Source organism: Pristiophorus japonicus, chromosome 7 (genome assembly GCF_044704955.1).
Source record: "Pristiophorus japonicus isolate sPriJap1 chromosome 7, sPriJap1.hap1, whole genome shotgun sequence".
NCBI classification, from domain to species: Eukaryota; Metazoa; Chordata; class Chondrichthyes; family Pristiophoridae; genus Pristiophorus; species Pristiophorus japonicus.
In genome coordinates, this window is record NC_091983.1 from 176,215,944 (window position 1) to 176,237,264 (window position 21,321).

At 44.1% G+C, this 21,321-nt stretch overlaps 1 protein-coding gene across 2 annotated transcripts in view; it reads left to right on the top strand.

Annotated features, from left to right (window-relative positions):
- Positions 1-21,321, top strand: part of phip (pleckstrin homology domain interacting protein) — a 249,777-nt gene that overhangs the window by 179,222 nt on the left and 49,234 nt on the right. For both annotated transcript variants that reach the window (XM_070885586.1, XM_070885587.1), the window contains 4 exons: positions 1,379-1,461; positions 7,076-7,187; positions 8,122-8,183; positions 15,267-15,422. In XM_070885586.1, the coding sequence (XP_070741687.1) occupies positions 1,379-1,461; positions 7,076-7,187; positions 8,122-8,183; positions 15,267-15,422 (413 nt within the window). The remainder of the gene's footprint in view (positions 1-1,378; positions 1,462-7,075; positions 7,188-8,121; positions 8,184-15,266; positions 15,423-21,321) is intronic.

The window sequence follows — 21,321 nt, forward strand, 5'->3', positions numbered from 1 at the left end:
GCTTGAAGATCATACTGGTGAAAACGAGCATTGTTGTGGCCCAAGTGACACTATAGCCCTGATTTTAACTCGGGGCATGAATGCGGGGACCCAGGTGGGTAGGAAATGCCCAAGACGGCATTGAAATGAGGTCTAGGCTATTTGAACTCCCAGGCCACATATCAGTGTTCCAAGATAGATTCCCACCCAAATCCGGTGGGAATTGCTACCTGGCTGGTGGGCTAGAGTGAGATTTCACTGACCGGTGACCATCTGGCAGGGGACCCTGAGAACAGTCCCTAGCATAAGGTAAGTAGTGAGGGGGAGGGGTGGACGGTCTGGAGGCGAACACGGTCAGGGGAGGTGGAGGAAAACCTGGGGGCGGGGATGACCCAAGATATCCTATGGGGCCCAGAGAGCACTCCTGCTCCACTCGCCCCATAAGGAAACAAAAAAAAACAATGAATGTTACTGGCTGTTCTGGGCTGCTTCTGACCCAGCTCCTGCTTGCTGTCAAATTTCACTGGTGCCTCTGGCACTGTGCATCAGCAGTTAACATCGCTTCGCAGTCCAAATTGCATTATAGGTCCCCGACATTTATATCAATGAGGCCCTTACTTGTATTCAGCGGCTGCCCCTGACGCTGCCAAAAATCCAATAGTTAAAATGGCGATGAGCAGAAGTGTGTCAGTAAGGGAGTCTAAAATGCCCGACTGTCATTCTAACCACCTACTTTCCCCATTCCCATCGAGCAGGCAGGGTTAAAATTGGACCGTATGAATTTTGTGTCAATTGGAGGAATTTTCAGCGTGGTGCTCACTCCTGTCTTGATGGTGAGAGGCAACCGGCAAGATGTAAATTTAAAATATGAAACCATGTTCTCGGTATTTAGTAATTGCCACTAAAGTAAATTGAAAATAAATTTGAAATCATTATTATTTTCATATTTGTATAAACAGACCACACAATGGGGTAGATCTTAATGTGAAGTCAATGGAAATATAAAATTGGGAGAGGTGTGTATCGGGCTGCCGACTCGCTATCACCAGTCTTACAGTATTGGGCAAAGTCCAGATTTACCCCAATGTTCTCAGTGGTGTAACTAGGTAACTGCACTCACAATGAAGTCAGTCATTGCTCACTTATGATTCGATTATTTCTACATGTACATTTTCTATATAATTTCTAAATGTCTCATCATATGTAGGTACTAGACAAAATGTTTAAAAATCTACAATAACCTGTTGTTAATTCTAGATATTTTCACACCGTGTTGGCCCTGTCCATCTGTATTCCTGCCATTTCGACTCTTTTGAAAAGAAAAAGTGCTTGAATGTTCTCTCTATCGTCTGTAAAGAATATAGATGGATTTTTTTGTATTTGTTTTTATCTTGACTAGGTACCATGATATGCCAGATGTTATTGATTTTCTAGTGCTTCGACAGCAGTTTGATGAGACAAAAACTCGACGATGGAAGATTGGTACGTAAAGGCGAATCAAATGGATATACTTTTCTTTGAGTGTTCTAGTTGGCATTGGTCAAAGATTCCAAGGCTCACTTGGGCCCAAGTCTCGGGTGGAGTTTTTTGGAGCAACTAGTTTAGTTTGGAGTATCTTAGAAATCGCAATTCTCGGCATTTAGTTTGCTCCAGTTCTAGTGAGTTAGTTTAGTTTCGTTTTAGTTCAGTTTTTTTTTTCAAAAGTGGGTGTGTCCAGCCACTTAGGCCTGTTTTGCAAGTTTAGGCTGCGAAAACTTACTCCAAGCTAACTTAGAATGTCGTAAGTGTCCACTTTTCTAAGTTCTGAAAAACCTTACCTAGAGTTAAGTTCAGTGCAGGCACAGCCAGAGACAGGGGGTGGGAAGCATTAAACACAAAGGACTAAAGCATTAAACACATCACTTAAAATGGCCTAAAACCTCTTGCAATGATATATTGCCTTATATCTGCTGAGTGAGGACAGTTGTTTCTCTTTTTATAAATAAGCAAGTGTAGGCTCCCGGCTGAGGGAGACACATCAACACCTAATTGTGGCTAAGTTGATCCTTTGCAAAACATCATACCCCATTATCCAACCTATTATGTGAATAACTCACCTTGGACTAGATTATCTCTCATTTGTAAGAAATGTTTGGCATTACCATGCCTCTTTCAGGGACTGACTGTTAGAGTAATGTGGTGTAACCCGGTCTAACCCACCCTGTCTTCCTCACCCCCAACAGCAGACTTCCGCCCCCACCCCCAACCCTTCGCTCCGTGTGTCCCTCCTCACTCCGACACCCCCAACACCACTCTTTCCTCCCCCCCGCCCCCAACCCAACCCCTCGCAGCCAGCAGCAGGGCTGATCTGTGCACCTCAGATACTGTAGGGTAATCAGTCACTGGCTTCCTCGGCCCACGACACCCATCCCACTGCAGCAGGAGAAATCTCCGAGCCACGACATCACCAAAACAGATTCTATGGTCATTATCACATTGCTTTACACAAATTGGCTGCCGCATTTCCAACATTACAACAGTGGCTACTCTTCAAAAGTATTTAATTAGCTGTAAAGCACTTTAGGACATCCTGAGGTTGAGAAAGGCGCTATATAAATGCAAGTTCTTTTTTTTAGACTTAAAAGTCCACAGGAATGGTTCTCTGTGTAGCACAACTATTGAAAGTATTAACTCTTCAGGGGCACCCTGTTCTAACTTCCAAATGACAAGCTTAGCTATCCAAAAGGAAAACCACACGACAATTGCAGAAAATATGCATTTAACTAGAACAGAAATAATATGGTGAGCAAGTCAACAAAGAATCTAATGGAAGATGGGCAGAATTATGATAGTCTTGATCAACCTCTGGTAAACATGGTGATGTTGCAAGGCTAAATCAGGTAGCAGAGGTGAGAGAAATCCGAATTGCTATCCTGTGAATTTTACAGATTGATCACCTATGCTATACACTCGGTGACGGGGGAAGGGGGGTGAGGAGGGGAGAGAGAGAGAGAGAGAGAGAGAGCTGCTGGCTGACCTTCATATCGGTGGGGGGGGGGCGACCAAACGCGGCATCGGTGGTGGAGGGGGGGGGAGAGAGAGCTGCTGGCTGGCCTTCATATCATGGCAGGGGGGGGGGGGGGGAACCGACCGAATGCGGCATCTTAATTTGCATACAAACGCATACAAATAGCTCCGCCCCCCACTGTTTAATCTGTGCTGTGCCAGGGCACTCCAGACTCTTCAGAACGGCCAGGATGGGGCCATTTTTTTCCGGCGCCGTTTCCAGTGCACAAAAACGGCACATAAAGGATAAGTACGCCAAAAGACTGGGTTGGTCAAAATTGGGCCCCTTACTTCTATAGTGACTATAATAGCAGGAAGGCTATTAGGTGTCACCTCTGGTTAATAGACACGGCGAGTAGCTGTCTTCCAGAATTGTGATTAACTTTTGTAATATTGAGGAAAGTAACTTTATAACCAAAATGTATATGCAGGTAGAGCATCCAAAATTCGGAGTTCTAAAAACCGGAATGTTCCGAAAACCGGACATTGTGCAGATCACACAAGTCGACGATTGTAATCCGGAAATATGTTCCGAAAACCGGACTTTTTTTTTAAACGGCGACCGCTTTGACATTATTTCCCATTTTGTATGCCTCTTAAGGTCACATCTCAGTTGCCTCAATATTGAATGCCTCGATCTCCAAACATTATCTTCAGCAATTTCAAGTTATATTGCCATTTTTGTTGATTCCTTCATGCAGCGGATTTGGGACATCAGATTTCGTCTCTGAAATCCAGAAAAACCCGAAGCTCGGCCCAGGGTTTTCCAGATTCGGGACGTCGGATTTCTGTTCCGAAATCCGGGAAAAAACAAAGTGGCCTTGGTCCCGAGGTTTCTGGATTTCGGAGGTTGTACCTGTAGAATTTTTTCAACAAGAATACATAGCAGCAAGTTGTGATTTAAACATGAGCATGGCGTGGTGTTAATGTGCCACAAACACTGTGCCCCCTGCCTGTGCAACACTGGTTTGACCTTGGCCCATAAAATAAAGGCAGCTCATTTGTATATTTTAGTGGTTTTCCAACTGCATGTCTCAATGAGCTGCCAGGGCTGCATTGTTGGGCAACAACAGCCATTGAAGTGCTCCTGGTTGCCCATTCTGCACCATGCACTTTCCTCACCGGGAGCAGGGTTACTGGGCAAGGAGGGCATCGATGCCAAAGGCACAAAGCAGAAGTGTCTGAATTTTGTGTTAATCATTGCTGTCTCCCCAAATGGGACTTCAGTTGCTCCAGGCAGATATGGGGTGAGAGTGCCATAAGTAATTCTTGGGATCTAGTGTACAAGTTTTGCATTGGATTCCAGCCCTTTGTGCTTGTTGGCCACACTGGGGTGCACTAAGCACCTTGGGTGCATAGTAAGCTTCTGACTTTAATGCCCAATTTTGCAGATTGAGGGCTGCCTACCATCATCTTGTCCCCTATTTTATTCACCGGTAAAAGTGACTTTGAAAATTCACGTCGACCGTATTCATTACAAATTTCCCATTGAATATCGCTATGTATGGAATGATGTTAGGAATGTGGTGGGTGGGGCACTTGCATTGTTAGCACTTTGTACATTATATAATATCATACTCTCATTATAATACAGTGCATTCTTTGGCTCACTGAGTAATGCAATTGGATATTCACCATTTCTGCAATTTTTTTTTGAAATAAAATGTTTGCACTGGAACAGCCACAGTTGGACATAAAATTGTTATTGAAATTTAAATAGGACATTATAGAGCCAATAAGACCAGCCATATTTTGTAAGATTGAACAAGTAATTCTACTGTATCAGAAATAGAGGATCTTGCATGGGATTACAAAACTATTCTTTTGTTGGCACACTAGTTTATTTTACTGTAACGGGTGAAAAATTAGTGGCCTTAGTGCGCCCCCGTGGCACCATTAAATGTCGCTAAAATGGCGGCTGCTGTTCTCTTGCCAGCTGCTGGTGGGTCCCACGGCGGCCGCCGTTTTGGTCCCTACCTTTGTGCTGCCAGTAACTGGCGATGCCATCTCCAACAAACTGGTGGTGTTGTGACGTAAATCGATGTGCAATGCTGACTGACATCACAAGCGCGAACTTCAACCCTAGCTCTGAATTCAGCACTGGGTCCTGAGCACGCCAGGTAAACCTTGTGGCAATGTCTGTGCCTCTTAAAAGTAACATCATTCAGGTAAGTTTGGATTTAAGTTTGGGTTTTTTGATTTTATTGAAGTGGTGGCTTGCTGCAAGAGATATGAAAAGGTTTTTAAATGTGCAGGGAGTACTGCTGAATGCTTGCAAGGGCTCAGATGGTAAATTAAGATTTTTGAGAAGACAGAACATGCTGCAATTGCTCAGCAGATCAGGCACCATCCATGGAGAGAAAAACAAGAGTTTACGTCTCAGGTCGAGATGCTGCCTGACCAGCTGAGTATTTCCAGCATTTTATGCTGTCATTTCATAATCACAGCATCCACTTGCAGAGGGAAGAGGAAGCCACAGAAGAGAAGGAATCAGACAGAAGGATGCAACCCAGACAGCCCCTTTGTGGCTGGCATATCTGAGATGAAATCATCCGCCTGCGGTCCCAATGACCGCATCCCCAATTCCCCTTTCAACATTAGTCCGATACCTTACCTTTCATCCTGACCATCACAATGTTCTTTTAGCTACAATGCTGAAATAAAAGATACCACCAAGCAAACTTTCCAATCCACCTATGTACGTCTATCCATCCAACGTGATATCAAGAAATCAACTCATCACCTGTATGCATTCTCTTAGTGACTGTCTTGTATGTGCCTTTACCTATCCAAATGATGTCACGCAGTGCTACCCCAATGGCTGCAGCATGGCTCGTGGAAAGCTGCTGACTTTCAGTGGGGAACATTGCAAATGGCCTTGCTGGTTGACCATGAGGAGCTGGTGGCTGGGAGTGTCAAATCAGTCTTTTTTACTCTCCTCTCCCTCTTCTTGGTCGCCCACTGGCTGGGCAAGCTGCATTTCTTGGGTGTGTGGAATGAGGAAGGCACAAGGGTGGAGTTGTGGTGATGGGAGGGCAGGAAAGCATAAGGTGCATGCCAGAAGGAGGATAAGGTATGACAATACCAGCATCTTGTATGCTTTCAGTCAAGAACTCAACCACGTTCCTGCCAAGAATGGCCTGCACCGTCTCCTCCAAGGAGGTGAGGTGAGGCTAGGAATGAGATGTGCCTCATCATTGGTGCAGATTATTGGTAGATTAGTGATTGCGGGTTGTGCAATGAGCAGTGTGTGAGGCTAGTGGTGCAGTTGGTAGGAGACAGCTTTTGAAGATGCATTCACTGATCTTGACCATGAAGGTTCTTTAGGCGATGGCGGTGAAACTGCTGGCTGTGATAGCTTTAGTGATGTACTCCCACATTGTTATTTCTGGAGGGCCTCCTGGTCCCTGTGGGTAGGGGGCCTGACTTGCAATGTTGACCCTGTTGCACAAAGCTTAGAGTGCTGCATGTGAGACCCTGACTGCCCCTCTTTGTGTTTGTTCTGAGGCATTTTTCCCATTTTCGAGGTTAGCAAAGGAATTCAGTTTGAAGATCTGCATATTCACATTTGTACGTTTTAAAGTTAAATATTTTTGAAAAGGCTGAAAAGTGCATTGTTTCACTCCATTTTAATTTGTATTGCTTCAATGTGCATGGCCCCTTTAATTCTCAAGCCTTTTCATTGCCCACAATTCCTTGCGAGCTCTGCAGCCTCGCTTTCAGAGGCTGCGCGAAGTTCGCACGCCGCACCTGCACACAAACTTCGGGTCGGATGCCTCCAGCATTGCCACCGGGACGGTGTTGCACATCAGGTAAGTACTGTGCCATCAATCTCCGTCCCCTCCAGAAGCATTTTGCTCTGTTAGCATTGCAGCCATTTTCAGTGGCTGTTAACTCCAATCGCTGGTGACACTGGCAGCTTTACTGGCTAACATGAATTTCTCCCCCAATCTATTTAAGTTTACATTATAATTATTTTGGTGCGGTTGACATGCAGAGGCTTTTTATTGTAATATGACTACCAATGTTCTTTTTTCCTACTGCACTTTAGGTGATCGCTTTCGGTCAGTGATTGATGATGCATGGTGGTTTGGGACAATTGAAAGCCAGGAACCCCTACAGCCAGACTATCCTGATAGTCTATTCCAGTGCTACAATGTCTGGTAGGTACTGAAGTGTACTTGAAAATTGAACATAAATTGATTTTGACTTAAATTAAGTAGTATAGTCATAAAGTTATATAAAGGTGAAGGAGGCCATTTGGCCCATCTACTTCTCTTTCTTCCATAGAAACTTACATTTCCTTCATCACAGCATCTAACTGCCTCTTGAATGATTCCCAAGCTTTTGCCTTCACTGCCCTACCCAGAAGGGCATTCCAAGAATTAATTCACCACTGGGTCACAAATTGGTAACAAGGGGCATACATTTGGGGGTACAGGGCACAATTTCAAAATTTGCAGATGTCACGAAACTTGGAAGTAAGAGAACGGAGACTTGATTTGGCCCTTAAGGGTGCCTTCTCATGATGGCACATTTGACATCAAAAATTCACTGTGGGGAATTGTAGACATGAGCCCACATCCCAACATGGCACATTAGAGCTTACAGTGTACAGGTACAATGTCTGAAATCCGTAATCTTCGGGACTGAGTCCGTGCCGGTTGCTGGGTTTTGCTGGATTTCGGATAAGAAAATCAGCAGTCTGAAATCCTGACTCCTCGGGACTGAAACCGTGCTGGATTTCGGACCTTGCTGATTCCTGCCGCTCCTCCACTCGCTGATCCTCCGCTTCTTACCGCTGGCTGATTCCCACTGCTCCTCAACGATTCCCGCGGCCCCCCAGTGCTGTGTTTTTTTTTACCAGTTTCCTCGTCCCTTGCTGCCCGATGTCGCCATTTTGGCCACCTCAAAAATGTCCGGTTTTTGGACAATTCCAGTGTTCGGAATTCCGGATTCGGGACGTTGTACCTGTACAACCTAAAAACTGTATATTTCAGTTTTAAAAAAAATCTAAAATAATTGAAATTCACAGGGTTTGATCTGTGAATATTATTATAGGCTTTAGAGGCTTATCCTTTGCCTTTCTACTTCCAGCTGGGATAATGGAGACACTGAGAAGATGAGCCCTTGGGATATGGAAGTGATACCAACTGATGGTATGTACAGAGAAAACTCAAAAGCATCCAAGTGTACTTCCGCTTCTAGTCTATCAAACATTAGATATCAGATGTGCGTATAATAGAGATGACTGGTAAACAGAATTTGTTTGTGACCAGATGTTAACGAAATAGTCATACAAGTCTTAAATCTTTTTGGTGTTAGGTGAATGTAATCTTTGTTCTCTTTCATGAGGTGCTATTTTTGTGTCCGGGAAACCATTTTGTTTTCAGAGCTACAAAATGTATAAGTGACAGGTATTTTATGCTAAATGAATCATATAAAGAACCATTGTCCATAACCATATGTATTGTACAATCTTGTGTACAAGTCATACGTTCTATATCTTTTGGGGTTTTTTATTTGCAAAGTACCTGACTATTTTTGCTAAAATGGCAATTATAGAAACGGTTATTCACATTTGTACTTATACATTGAATTTTATGATTTTAAATGTTTTCCAATTATTGTGAAAATGAGGAATAACATCCCTGAATTTCTTATGAAAGATAGTGGTCTTTTTATTATGATTTGAAAATGTTGTTGCAATTTTCAGAAGATTGATGACTAAGGAAGTGAAACTGAAATGCTACTCCTGGGTAAAAATAGCTGGTGTAACAGAAATTGTTGTATAATATGTTCTGAATATCTGATCATCAGCTGTCAGAATGTGAAATGTAGACAGTGAATATTATAAGTTTAGCACTTAAAGTCTGATCATCCCAATCATAAAGTTACTGTTTTTGTGTGTTGAGCTTACTGCTGTGGTGAGGAATGAGTTTGAGACTGGTCTTCCAGGCCACTAGGTGAGATGATGGGAAGAACTAGCATTGGGTTGCAATGTTCCCTCTAAGCTGCGCGTTTGCACAGCAGTCGAGAAGGTGCCACTCAGGCCACTCACAAGCTGTTCCCTTTAGCTACCGTGTGTGCAAATCTAAACGTACCATGCACAAAATTTATTTTTTGAGGGTACATTCCTGTGTTGCCTTCAAATTGCCTTCAGTGGATTGATCATGGAGTAGGCATTGTGGGCTCAAGTTTCCGCCCTCTGGAAAAACGATGCATCCCCATAAGGTGCGCCGACTTTCTGGATTAAAAAGGGTGCCAAAATCTTACCTTGTGATTCTCCGGTCTCCTCAGGACGTCTTCGTGCTCGGTGTGGCGCAGCACAAGGGGTCGGGGGCGGAGCCAGGTCCCGGCACTGAAAATAGTGCCAGGACCTCTGCATATGCGCGCTAGAGTGTGCGCACATGTGCAGTAACTCCTCGCCCCCAAGGCTGCGTGGGAGGGGCCCGACCCTAGCCCTGGCCGAATGGGCTCCCCGGGCGAAGATCGGGACTCGGACCTCCCTCCCGTTCAGCCTCTCCCCCCCTCAATTCTAACCCCCTCCCTCTTGTCCCCCGCTCCCCGGCGGTGGCGGGACCCACCCAACTGACATCTCGCTGGGGGTGGGCCCCGCCCAAACTGTCGCCAGTGGCCCGGCCCGTTCAACCTCTCTTCCCCCCACCCCCCTTCCTCCTCTCTCCCCCTCCCCCCCCTCTCTCTCCCCCTCCTCTCTTCCTCCCCCCTCCTCCCCCCTCCTCTCTTCCTCCCCCCTCCTCTCTTCCTCCCCCCTCCTCTCTTCCTCCCCCCTCCTCTCTTCCTCCCCCCTCCTCTCTTCCTCCCCCCTCCTCTCTTCCTCCCCCTTCCTCTCTCCACCCCCTCCTCTCTGCCCCACTTCTCTCTCCTTTCTTCCCCCCTCCTCTCTCCGTCCCCCTCCTCTCTCCGTCCCCCTTCCTCTCCCTCCCTCCCCCTTCCTCTCCCTCCCTCCCCCTTCCTCTCCCTCCCTCCCCCTTCCTCTCCCTCCCTCCCCCTTCCTCTCCCTCCGTCCCCCTTCCTCTCCCTCCCTCCCCCTTCCTCTCCCTCCCTCCCCCTTCCTCTCCCTCCCTCCCCCTTCCTCTCCCTCCCTCCCCCTTCCTCTCCCTCCCCCTTCCTCTCCCTCCCTCCCCCCTCCTCTCCCTCCCTCCCCCCTCCTCTCCCTCCCTCCCCCCTCCTCTCCCTCCCTCCCCCCTCCTCTCCCTTCCTCCCCCCTCCTCTCCCTCCCTCCCCCCCTCTTCTCCCTCCTTCCCCACTCTCTCCCCCCACCCCTCGCTGTCAGAAACACAGAGACACTGACAGAGACAGAGAGAGAGACACTGGGGGGGCCCCGTCCCAGCACGCTGTTGGAGGGGTCCGGGTGCTGGAGTAGGTGAGTAGAAACTTAATTTTTTATTGATTGATTTTTTTTCATTTTGAATTAAAATTTTTAATTTTATAATTTTTTTTGATTGATTTATTGATTTATTTATCATTTATTATTGATGATGGCTCTTTATTTGTAAAAGTGAAGTATTTAATGTTTGTAAACACCCCCCCCATCTCTCATTCCCTATGCCTGATTTATGTGTAGGCAAGGTTTTTCTGAGCGTACAAAAATCTACACTTACTCCAAACTAACTTAGAATGGAGTAAGTTTTCGCTGCCTAAACTTGAAAAACAGGCGTAAGTGGCTGGACACGCCCCCGTTTGAAAAAAAAATCTGTTCTAAATGAAACTATTCTAACTCACTAGAATTGGAGCAAACTAAATGCCGAGAATTGCAATTTCTAAGATGCTCCAGTTTAAACTAGTTGCTCCAAAAAAATAGGAGCAACTCAGGCCTAAACTTGAGCCCTGTAAAACTACTGGTCAGAAAGTATGTGTTCTTGTGAGGTCATCTTTAACAGCTTTCAAAAGTGGAAAGGAAGATTTCAAGTCACACCAAGTAGTTCTGAAGGCAGATACAGTAGCCTTTACATATTATTTTCAAATGTGTTTTATAATGTGTTTGGGTGGATCGTGAGCAAGGTTTGAAGAGGGAGTACAGATGCACATGAGGAGGATTGCAGTAAAAATGCTATAGTAGTTGAGCTGTAGTTGTTTTTGTGGGGAGTGATAGATGTTGGCTTTTGGTGAAGTTTGCTGCTGTGCTGATGTGATTTGTGAATCACCAGCATGACTGTTTCATTTCTGCTCCTCAGCAATCTGTTCAATAGAGCAGGTCATATATCAGCCCCCTCCCCCTACAAGAAGAGCAATTCAGTTGGCAGTCGAACAGCAACATAAATTTGGCACTAAAATTTTACTGATAAGTTTTGAACACCAAGGGGTCTATTAGTTGTCAGAATGTAATAAATAATTCTGTTTGAATGTTAACTTGGTGGCCTGTTTTAATGTCTAGCATGTTACAAAATAAGGTACATATATGTATCTATTTGTTATATTAAATATAATAGAAATTCCATTTTTGGTCATAGCGGTATTTTCCCGTCAAAAATACCGCTATGACTCCGCTACCGCTACGGGGCCTTAACATTTGGGGAAACAATGCGCCTACTGGTAAAAATCGGCATTGCACAAGGATTCGTGGTGCAAACTGTGAATTTTCTGTAACTTTTCTCCGAGGCCGATACCGCTGCGAGTTGGGCAACGGGAGGTGGGGGGGAAATATCCCCCAAAAAATTCCAAAAACTCATAAAACATTCAAAAGACACTTAACTATTGAATCGCTGCAAAAGAATTGGAAAATCAAAACTTTAACTTACCTTTTTTTGCAGGTCTTCATACCTACCGCTGTTCCAAGGGCTGCAACGCAGGTTTTTCCTGGGCGTTTTTTTTTCGTCTTTATTTGCAGATGCGCTGCGAGCCAAATTTTTGGCGAAAGTGCGACTTCAAGTCTTGCACGCCGGCAATCCGCTCCCCAGCGGTACTTAAAAACTGCTGGCGCAAGACTTCTCCGAATTTCCCGGTTCACCATTTTTCGCCAGAAACATAGAAAATAGGAGCAGTAGTACGCCATTCGGCCCTTCGAGTCTGCACCACCATTCAACAGGATCATGGCTGATCCTCTATCTCAACACTATATTCCTGCTTTTTCCCTATACCCCTTGATGCCTTTTGTTTCTAGAAATCTATCTATCTTCCTCTTTAATATATTCAGTGACTTTGCCTCCACAGCCTTCAGTGGTAAAGAATCCCACAGGTTCACCTCGCTCTGTGTGAAAAAAATTCTCCTCATCTCGGTCCTAAATTTCCTACCCCGTATCCTGAGACTGTGACCCTTTGCTCTAGACTTCCCAGGCAGGGGAAACATCCTTCCCACATCCAGTCTATCCAACCCAGTCAGAATTTTATACGTTTCAATGAGATCCCCTCTCATTCTTCTAAACTCTAGTGAATACAGGCCTAATCAACCCAATCTCTCCTCATATGACAGTCCTGCCATCTCAGGAATCAATCTGGTGAACCTTCACTGCACTCCCTCTATGGCAAGTATATCCTTTCTTAGGTAAGGAGACCAAAACTGCACACAATACTCCAGGTGCAATCTCACCAAGACTCTGTATGACTGTAGTAAGACATCCTTGCCCCTGTACTCAAATCCTCTTGCAATGAAGGCCAACATATCATTTGCCTTCCTAACTGCTTGCTGCACCTGCATGTTCGCTTTCAATGACTGGTGTACAAGAACACACCCAGGTCCCTCTGTACGTCGACACTTCCCAAGCCATCACCATTTAAATAATGCTTAGTCCTTATGTTTTTCGTACCAAAGTGGCTAACTTCACATTTATCCACGTTGTCCTGCATCTGCCATGTGTTTGCCCACTCAGTCAACCTATCTAAATCACTTGCAGCGTCTTTGCATCCTCCTATCACCGAAAAACCGGGCGCAAGGTTGGGGAATTTCCAGCACAATATGTCAAATATTTCCAGTGGAAAATTACATTTAAAATGCCCACTTTGCTGGGGAGGGCAGCATTCCCCCATTGTTGAGAAGCATTGAGGACCTGAGTTGAGAAGTCGCACCTTGCCAGTCATATCTCATTTATCAGGATCGTAACTATCTTTTTTCCACAAATCACTCAAAGCTTGCTGGAAAAAAGATTCATCCACCATTTTTTCCCCAAAAAGTGAAATTTCTAACAGGGTTTTAAACAAAATTAGAAATTCTGAAGAGTACATGATTCAAAATAATGATTAAATTTATTCAATGAATTGTCTTTTGTGCCCCCATGAAAGTTCTTACTTGAAGATCTCAGCTTCTCTGAAAATGCTGGGCTTGGACTTGATGCTGTGTAGTTTCCAAGGACTGTTCAGTCAACTAACAGTTAGAATATTTTTCTCAACGTTTTGGTAGTTTCTGTTCAATTATTTTTCAAAATTATTTGATGCTGTACAAATATTCAAAAGCAGGTCCAGTAATTCCTTTAAATAAGATTTCACTGATATGTCCTAGCCCAACAACAAAGCTTTCAGTTATAACAAAACATTATTTTGCAATATGATGGAAATGTATTAGATAATTAGTAGATCTCCTGTGGCACTGCTCATGGCAAGTTGGAAACATAGAAACATAGAAAATAGGTGCAGGAGAAGGCGATTCAGCCCTTCGAGCCTGCACCACCATTCAATATGATCATGGCTGATCATGCAACTTTAGTACCCCATTCCTGCTTTCTCTCCATACCCCTTGATCCCTTTAGCTGCAAGGGCCACATCTAACTTCCTTTTGAATATATCTGATGAACTGGCCTCAACAACTTTCTGTGGTAGAGAATTCCACAGGTTCACAATTCTCTGAGTGAAGAAGTTTCTCCTCATCTCAGTCCTAAATGGCTTACCCCTTATCCTTAGACTGTGACCCCTGGTTCTGGACTTCCCCAATATCGGGAACATTCTTCCTGCATCTAACCTGTCCAATTTCGTCAGAATTTTATATGTTTCTAAGAGATCCCCTTTCATTCTTCTAAATTCCAGTGAATATAAGCCTAGTCGATCCAGTCTTTCTTCATATGTCAGTCCTGCCACCCCGGGAATCAATCTGGTGAACCTTCGCTGCACTCCCTCAATAGCAAGAATGTCCTTCCTCAGAATAGACCAAAACTGTACACCATATTCAAGCTGTGGCCTCACCAAAGCCCTGTACAACTGCAGTAAGACCTCCCTGCTCCTATACTCAAATCCTCTTGCTATGAAGGCCAACATGCCATTTGCTGCCTTCACCGCTTGCTGTACCTGCATGCCAACTTTCAATGACTGATGTACCATGACACCCAGATCTCTTTGCACCTCCCCTTTTCCTAATCTGTCACCATTCAGATAATAGTCTGCCTTCCGAATTTTGCCACCAAAATGGATAACCTCACATTTATCTATATTATACTGCATTTGCCCACTCACCTAACCTCTTAGCATCTGGTCTCTCTTGCGTGTCTGTTGTCTTCGTGCTGCTATTTCTCGCTCAGTCCTCTTCTGCTTCTCTCTCTCTCTCTCTCTCTCTTTCTTGCTTCTCTCTCCTTCAATTTCTTTTTACTTTTTTCTGTCCCCCTCTGCCTTTTCCTTTCCTTCAACGTGAAAAAGGAGATAGAACGATGGCTGCAACCTGCACTTTTGGCTGGAGTTGTGGAGAATATGATGGTTTCAGTGACTCTTCTCCCATTCCCCCATTACTTGTGCTTACGCAACCCCTCGCTCCCATTGTATCCCTCACTGCTCTGCCTTCCCACTCTGTTAACCCACAGGTTAACAACGCCATAAAAAGTGCAAGCAAATCATTGGGGATCATTTCTAGAAGAATAGAATTCAAAAATAGGTTATGTTAAAATTATATAGAGCCTTTCTTGGACCATACTTAAGGTATTGTGCACAGCTCTAGTCTCCATATTGCAAAAAGAATATAGAAGCACTGGCGAAAGTGCAAAAAAGACTTACAGGGAGGATATCAGAACTGTGAGGCTACAACTATCAGGAAAGGCTGAACAGGCTGGGGCTCATTTCTCTAGAAAAGAGAAGTTTGAGATGTCATCTGATTGCAGTCTTTAAAATTATGAACGGGCTTCATTTTTTTTCTCACTCTCACGTGCACAGGTACATACATGCACACATAGTCATTCTATTTCTTTTTAAAAAACCTGTTATAAACTTTATTTGAATCTGATTCGGTTAGATTTGACTCTCAGTTAATAAGTAAATGTCAGAAATGTATTATTTCCTTTGGATTAACTGTACTTATTGTATTTCAGCTGTTTTCCCCACTGAGCCTGGCTCAAGTGTTCCCTTGACTGCTGCTGAGCATAAGATACAGCTGTACAAATCTCAGGAAGGAGAATGGGGCTGCAGGAAGAGACATGCAGAATGTGAAAGAATTCATAGCGGGATCAATCAGCTCATAACTCTTGGTATGTTCTTATCCAATAAAACCTGAGGTAACTAAATTAAAATGAGACCTGCAGTTGGAATGTGAAGCTTTGACAAAACTCTTACATGTCCTTTTAAGTTAAATTCACTTTCTCTATCTTTTTAATACTCCACCCGCTGCCCCCAAGTGCTTTTTTGGTGTCTCCATGCTACTAGTTAGATCCTGCGCATGAAATCAAACCGTTGTCTTATGTCCAGGCTTCTTTCTGTCAGTGCCTCTGTAACTAATTAGGAAACATGCGACATTGACCTTGGGCCGCCGCATGCTGCTCCCTCGAATGGCCGCGGCCTGCTGATGGTCTTGCAGACCGGGACCGTGCCGATTACTAGAATGGTAAGGACATTACTAGAATGGTACCAGGGTTGATGGGCTTTGGTTATGTGGATGGACTGGAGGAGTCAGGGTTGTTCTCCTTGGAGCGGAGATTTGATAGAGGTGTTTAAAATCATGAAGGATTTAGATAGAGTAAAAAAAGAGGAGCTGTTTGCAATAGCGGAAGGGTCGATAACGAGAAGGGCACAGATTTATGGTGATTGGTAAAAGAACCACATGCAGCAGAAGGAAAAAATATTTTTACGCAATGAGTGGTTAGGATTTGGAATGCACTGCCTGGTGAGGTATTGGATACAGATTCAATAGTAGCTTTCAAAAGAGAATTGGATAAATAATTGAAGGAGAAAAAAATTGCAGGGATATGAGGAAAGGATGGGGGAATGGGACTAATTGGATTGCTCTTCGAAAGAGTGGGTGCAGACTCGATGGGCCGAATGGCGGCCTCCTGTGCTGTAGTATTCTATGATTCTTTTCAGCCAGCATCTGAAAGTAAAGATATGTTAAGATTTTTTGTTCAAGTCTGATGAAGAACTGCACCCGAAATAATAAGCTGTCTGATCTTTCAGAAGATGATTGAGCTGCACAGTTCCAAAATTTTCTGTTTTTATTTAAGTGAATTGTTACGCATACACATGCCTTGATCTTACTGTTGATAATCACTTTAGCGAAAAGACTAACTAAAAATGATTACCTTCTATAGTTTAGAAACATAGAAACACAGAAAATAGGTGCAGGAGTAGGCCATTCGGCCCTTCTAGCCTGCATCGCCATTCAATGAGTTCATGGCTGAACATGCAACTTCAGTACCCCATTCCTGCTTTCTCGCCATACCCCTTGATCCCCCTAGTAGTAAGGACTACATCTAACTCCTTTTTGAATATATTTAGTGAATTGGCCTCAACAACTTTCTGTGGCAGAGAATTCCACAGGTTCACCACTCTCTGGGTGAAGAGGTTTCTCCTCATCTCGGTCCTAAATGGCTTACCCCTTATCCTTAGACTGTGACCCCTGGTTCTGGACTTCCCCAACATTGGGAACATTCTTCCTGCATCTAACCTGTCTAAACCCATCAGAATTTTAAACGTTTCTATAAGGTCCCCTCTCATTCTTCTGAACTCCAGTGAATACAAGCCCAGTTGATCCAGTCTTTCTTGATAGGTCAGTCCCGCCATCCCGGGAATCAGTCTGCTGAACCTTCGCTGCACTCCCTCAATAACAAAAATGTCCTTCCTCAGGTTAGGAGACCAAAACTGTACACAATACTCCAGGTGTGGCCTCACCAAGGCCCTGTACAATTGTAGCAACACCTCCCTGCCCCTGTACTCAAATCCCCTCGCTATGAAGGCCAACATGCCATTTGCTTTCTTAACCGCCTGCTGTACCTGCATGCCAACCTTCAATGACTGATGCACCATGACACCCAGGTCTCGTTGCACCTCCTCTTTTCCTAATCTGTCACCATTCAGATAATAGTCTGTCTCTCTGTTTTTACCACCAAAGTGGACAACCTCACATTATACTTCATCTGCCATGCATTTGCCCACTCACCTAACCTATCCAAGTCGCTCTGCAACCTCATAGCATCCTCCTCGCAGCTCACACTATCACCTAACTTAGTGTCATCTGCAAATTTGGAGATACTACATTTAATTCCCTCGTCTAAATCATTAATATACAGTGTAAACAGCTGGGGCCCCAGCATAGAACCTTGCGATACCCCACTAGTCATCGCCTGCCATTCTAAAAAGTACCCATTTACTCCTACTCTTTGCTTCCTGTCTGACAACCAGTTCTCAATCCATGTCAGCACACTACCCCCAATCCCATGTGCTTTAACTTTGCACATTAATCTCTTGTGTGGAACCTTGTCGAAAGCCTTCTGAAAGACCAAATATACCACATCCTTGGGGAGGAGTTAAACTAATATGGCAGGGGGATGGGAACCAATGGAGGGAGACAGAGGGAAACAAAAAGGAGATAAAAGCAAAAAACAGAAAAGAGATGAGAAAAATTGGAGGGCAGAGAAACGCAAGACAAAGAACAAAAAGGGCCACTGTACAACAAAATTCTAAAAGGACAAAGGGTATTAAAAAAACAAGCCTGAAGGCTTTGTGTCTTAATGCAAGGAGTATCCGCAATAAGGTGGATGAATTAACTGTGCAAATAGATGTTAACAAATATGATGTGATTGGGATTACGGAGACGTGGCTCCAGGATGATCAGGGCTGGGAACTCAACATCCAGGGGTATTCAACATTCAGGAAGGATAGAATAAAAGGAAAAGGAGGTGGGGTAGCACTGCTGGTTAAAGAGGAGATTAATACAATAATTAGGAATGACATTAGCTTGAATGATGTGGAATCTATATGGGTAGAGCTGCAAAACATCAAAGGGCAAAAAACGTTAGTGGGAGTTGTGTACAGACCTCCAAACAGTAGTAGTGATGTTGGGGAGGGAATCAAACAGGAAATTATGGGTGCATGCAATAAGGGTGCAGCAGTTATAATGGGTGACTTTAATATGCACATTACCAAACTGGAAGCAATACGGTGGAAGAGGATTTCCTGGAGTGCATAAGGGATGGTTTTCTAGACCAATATGTCGAGGAACCAACTAGGGGAGAGGCCATCTTAGACTGGGTGTTGTGTAATGAGAGAGGATTAATTAGCAATCTCGTTGTGTGAGGCCCGTTGGGGAAGAGTGACCATAATATGGTGGAATTCTGCATTAGGATGGAGAATGAAACAGTTAATTCAGAGACCATAGTCCAGAACTTAAAGAAGGGTAACTTTGAAGGTATGAGGCGTGAATTGGCTAGGATTGATTGGCGAATGATACTTGAGGGGTTGACTGCGGATGGGCAATGGCAGACATTTAGAGACCGCATGGATGAACTACAACAATTGTGCATCCCTGTCTGGCGTAAAAATACAAAAGGGAAGGTGGCTCAACCGTGGCTATCAAGGGAAATCAGGGAAGTGGCATACAAATTGGCCAGAAATAGCAGCGAACCCGGAGACTGGGAGAAATTTAGAACTCAGCAGAGGAGGACAAAGGGTTTGATTAGGGCAGGGAAAATGGAGTACGAGAAGAAGCTTGCAGGGAACATTAAGACAGATTGCAAAAGTTTCTATAGATATGTAAAGAGAAAAAGGTTAGTAAAGACAAATGTAGGTCCCCTGCAGTCAGAATCAGGGGAAGTCATAACGGGGAACAAAGAAATGGTGGACCAATTGAACAAGTACTTTGGTTCGGTATTCACTAAGGAGGACACTAACAACATTCCGGATATAAGAAGGGTCAGAGGGTCTAGTAAGGAGGAGGAACTGAGGGAAATCCTTATTAGTCGGGAAATTGTGATGGGGAAATTGATGGGATTGAAGGCCGATAAATCCCCAGGGCCTGATGGACTGCATCCCAGAGTACTTAAGGAGGTGGCCTTGGAAATAGTGGATGCATTGACAGTCATTTTCCAACATTCCATTGACTCTGGATCAGTTCCTATGGAGTGGAGGGTAGCCAATGTAACCCCACTTTTTAAAAAAGGAGGGAGAGAGAAAACAGGGAATTATAGACCGGTCAGCCTGACATCGGTAGTGGGTAAAATGATGGAGTCAATTATTAAGGATGTCATATCATAGAATGGTTACAGCACAGAAGAAGGCAATTCGGCCCGTTGAGCCCGTGCCGGCTCTCTGCAAGAGCATTTCAGCTAGTCCCACTCCCCCGCCCTTTCCCTGCAACTCTGCAAATTTTTTTCCTTCAGGTATTTATCCAACTCCCTTTTGAAAGCAGTGATTGAGTCTGCCTCCACCACCCGGTCACGCAGTACAATGCAGATCCTGAACATTCGCTGTGTAAAAAGGTTTTTTCTTATGTCGCCTTTGGTTCTTTTGCCAATCACCTTAAATCTGTGTCCTCTGGTTCTCGACCCTTCTGCCAATGGGAACAGTTTCTGTCAAGCTACACTGTCCAGACCCGTCATGATTTTGAACAGCTCCATCATATCTCCCCTCAATTTTCTCTGCTTTAAGGGGAACAGCCCCAGCTTCTCCAGTCTATCCACATAACTGAAGTCCCTCATCCCTGGAATCATTCTCGTAAATCTTTTCTGCACCCTCTCCAAGGCCTTCACATCCTTCCCCTAAATTACGGTGCCCCGAATTGGACACAATACTCCAGTTGAAGCCGAACCAGTGTTTTATAAAGGTTCATCCTAATTTCCTTGCCTTTTTACTCTATGCCCCTGTTTATTAAGCCCTGGATCCAGTATGCTTTTTTTAATCGCTTTCACAACCTGCCTGCCACCTTCAACGAATTATGCATATATACCACCAGGTCTCTCTGTTCCTGCACCCACTTTAGAATTGTACCCTTTGGTTTATATTGCCACTCCTCATTCTTCCTACCTAAATGTATCGCATCGCAATTTTCTGCATTAAATTTCATCTGCCATATGTCCACCCATTCCACCAGTCTATGTCTTCTTGATCTATCACTATCCTCCTCACTGGTCACTATACTTGCAAGTTTTGTGTCAAATGCAAATTTTGAAATTGTGCTCTGTGCACCCATTAAATCATTAATACATATTAAGAAAAAATGGTCCTAGTTCCGACCCCTGGGGAACACCACTGCATATCTCACTCCAGTCCGAAAAATAACCGTTCACCACTAATCTCTGTTTCCTGTCACTTAGCCAATTTTGTATCCTTGCTGCCAGTGTCCTTTCAACTTCGCTGGCAAACCTATTATGTGGCACTTTGTCGAACGCCTTTTGGAAATCCATGTACATCACGTCAACTGCATTGCCCTCATCAACCCTCTCTGTTAGCTCATCAAAAAACTCGATCAAGTTGGTTAAACACCATTTGCTTTTAACAAATTTGTGCTGGCTTTCCTTAATTAATCCACACTTGTCGAAGTGACTGTTAATTTTGTCGCTGATTATTGTTTCTAAAAGTTTCCCCACTACTAAGGTTAAACTATAGTTGCTGGGTTTAACTTTACACCCTTTTTTGAACAAAGTTTGAAGGAAAGAGGAAACAAGCAGGAAAAAGGTTAAAAAAAACAAATTTAAAAGCTCTTTGTCTAAACGCACGTAGCATTCATAACAAAATAGATGATTGACCGCACAAATAGATACAAATGAGTGTGATCTGGTAGCCATTACAGAGACGTGGTTGCAAGGTGACCAGGACTGGGAACTAAATATTCAGGGGTATTTGACAATTTGGAAGGACAGACAGAAAGGCAAAGGAGATGGGGTAGCACTGTTAATAAAGGATGAGATCAGTGCGTTAGTGAGAAACGATATTGGCTCAGAGGATAAAGATGTTGAATCAGTTTGGGTGGAGATAAGGAATAATAAAGGGAAAAAGTCGCTGGTGGGCATCGTCTATAGGCCCCCTAACAGTAGCTACACTGTTAGACAAGAAATAATGGAGACTTGTAATTAAGGAAATGCAATAATCATGGGTGATTTTAACCTTCATATTGATTGGACAAAGCAAATTGGCCAGGGTAGCCTTGAGGAGGAGTTCATA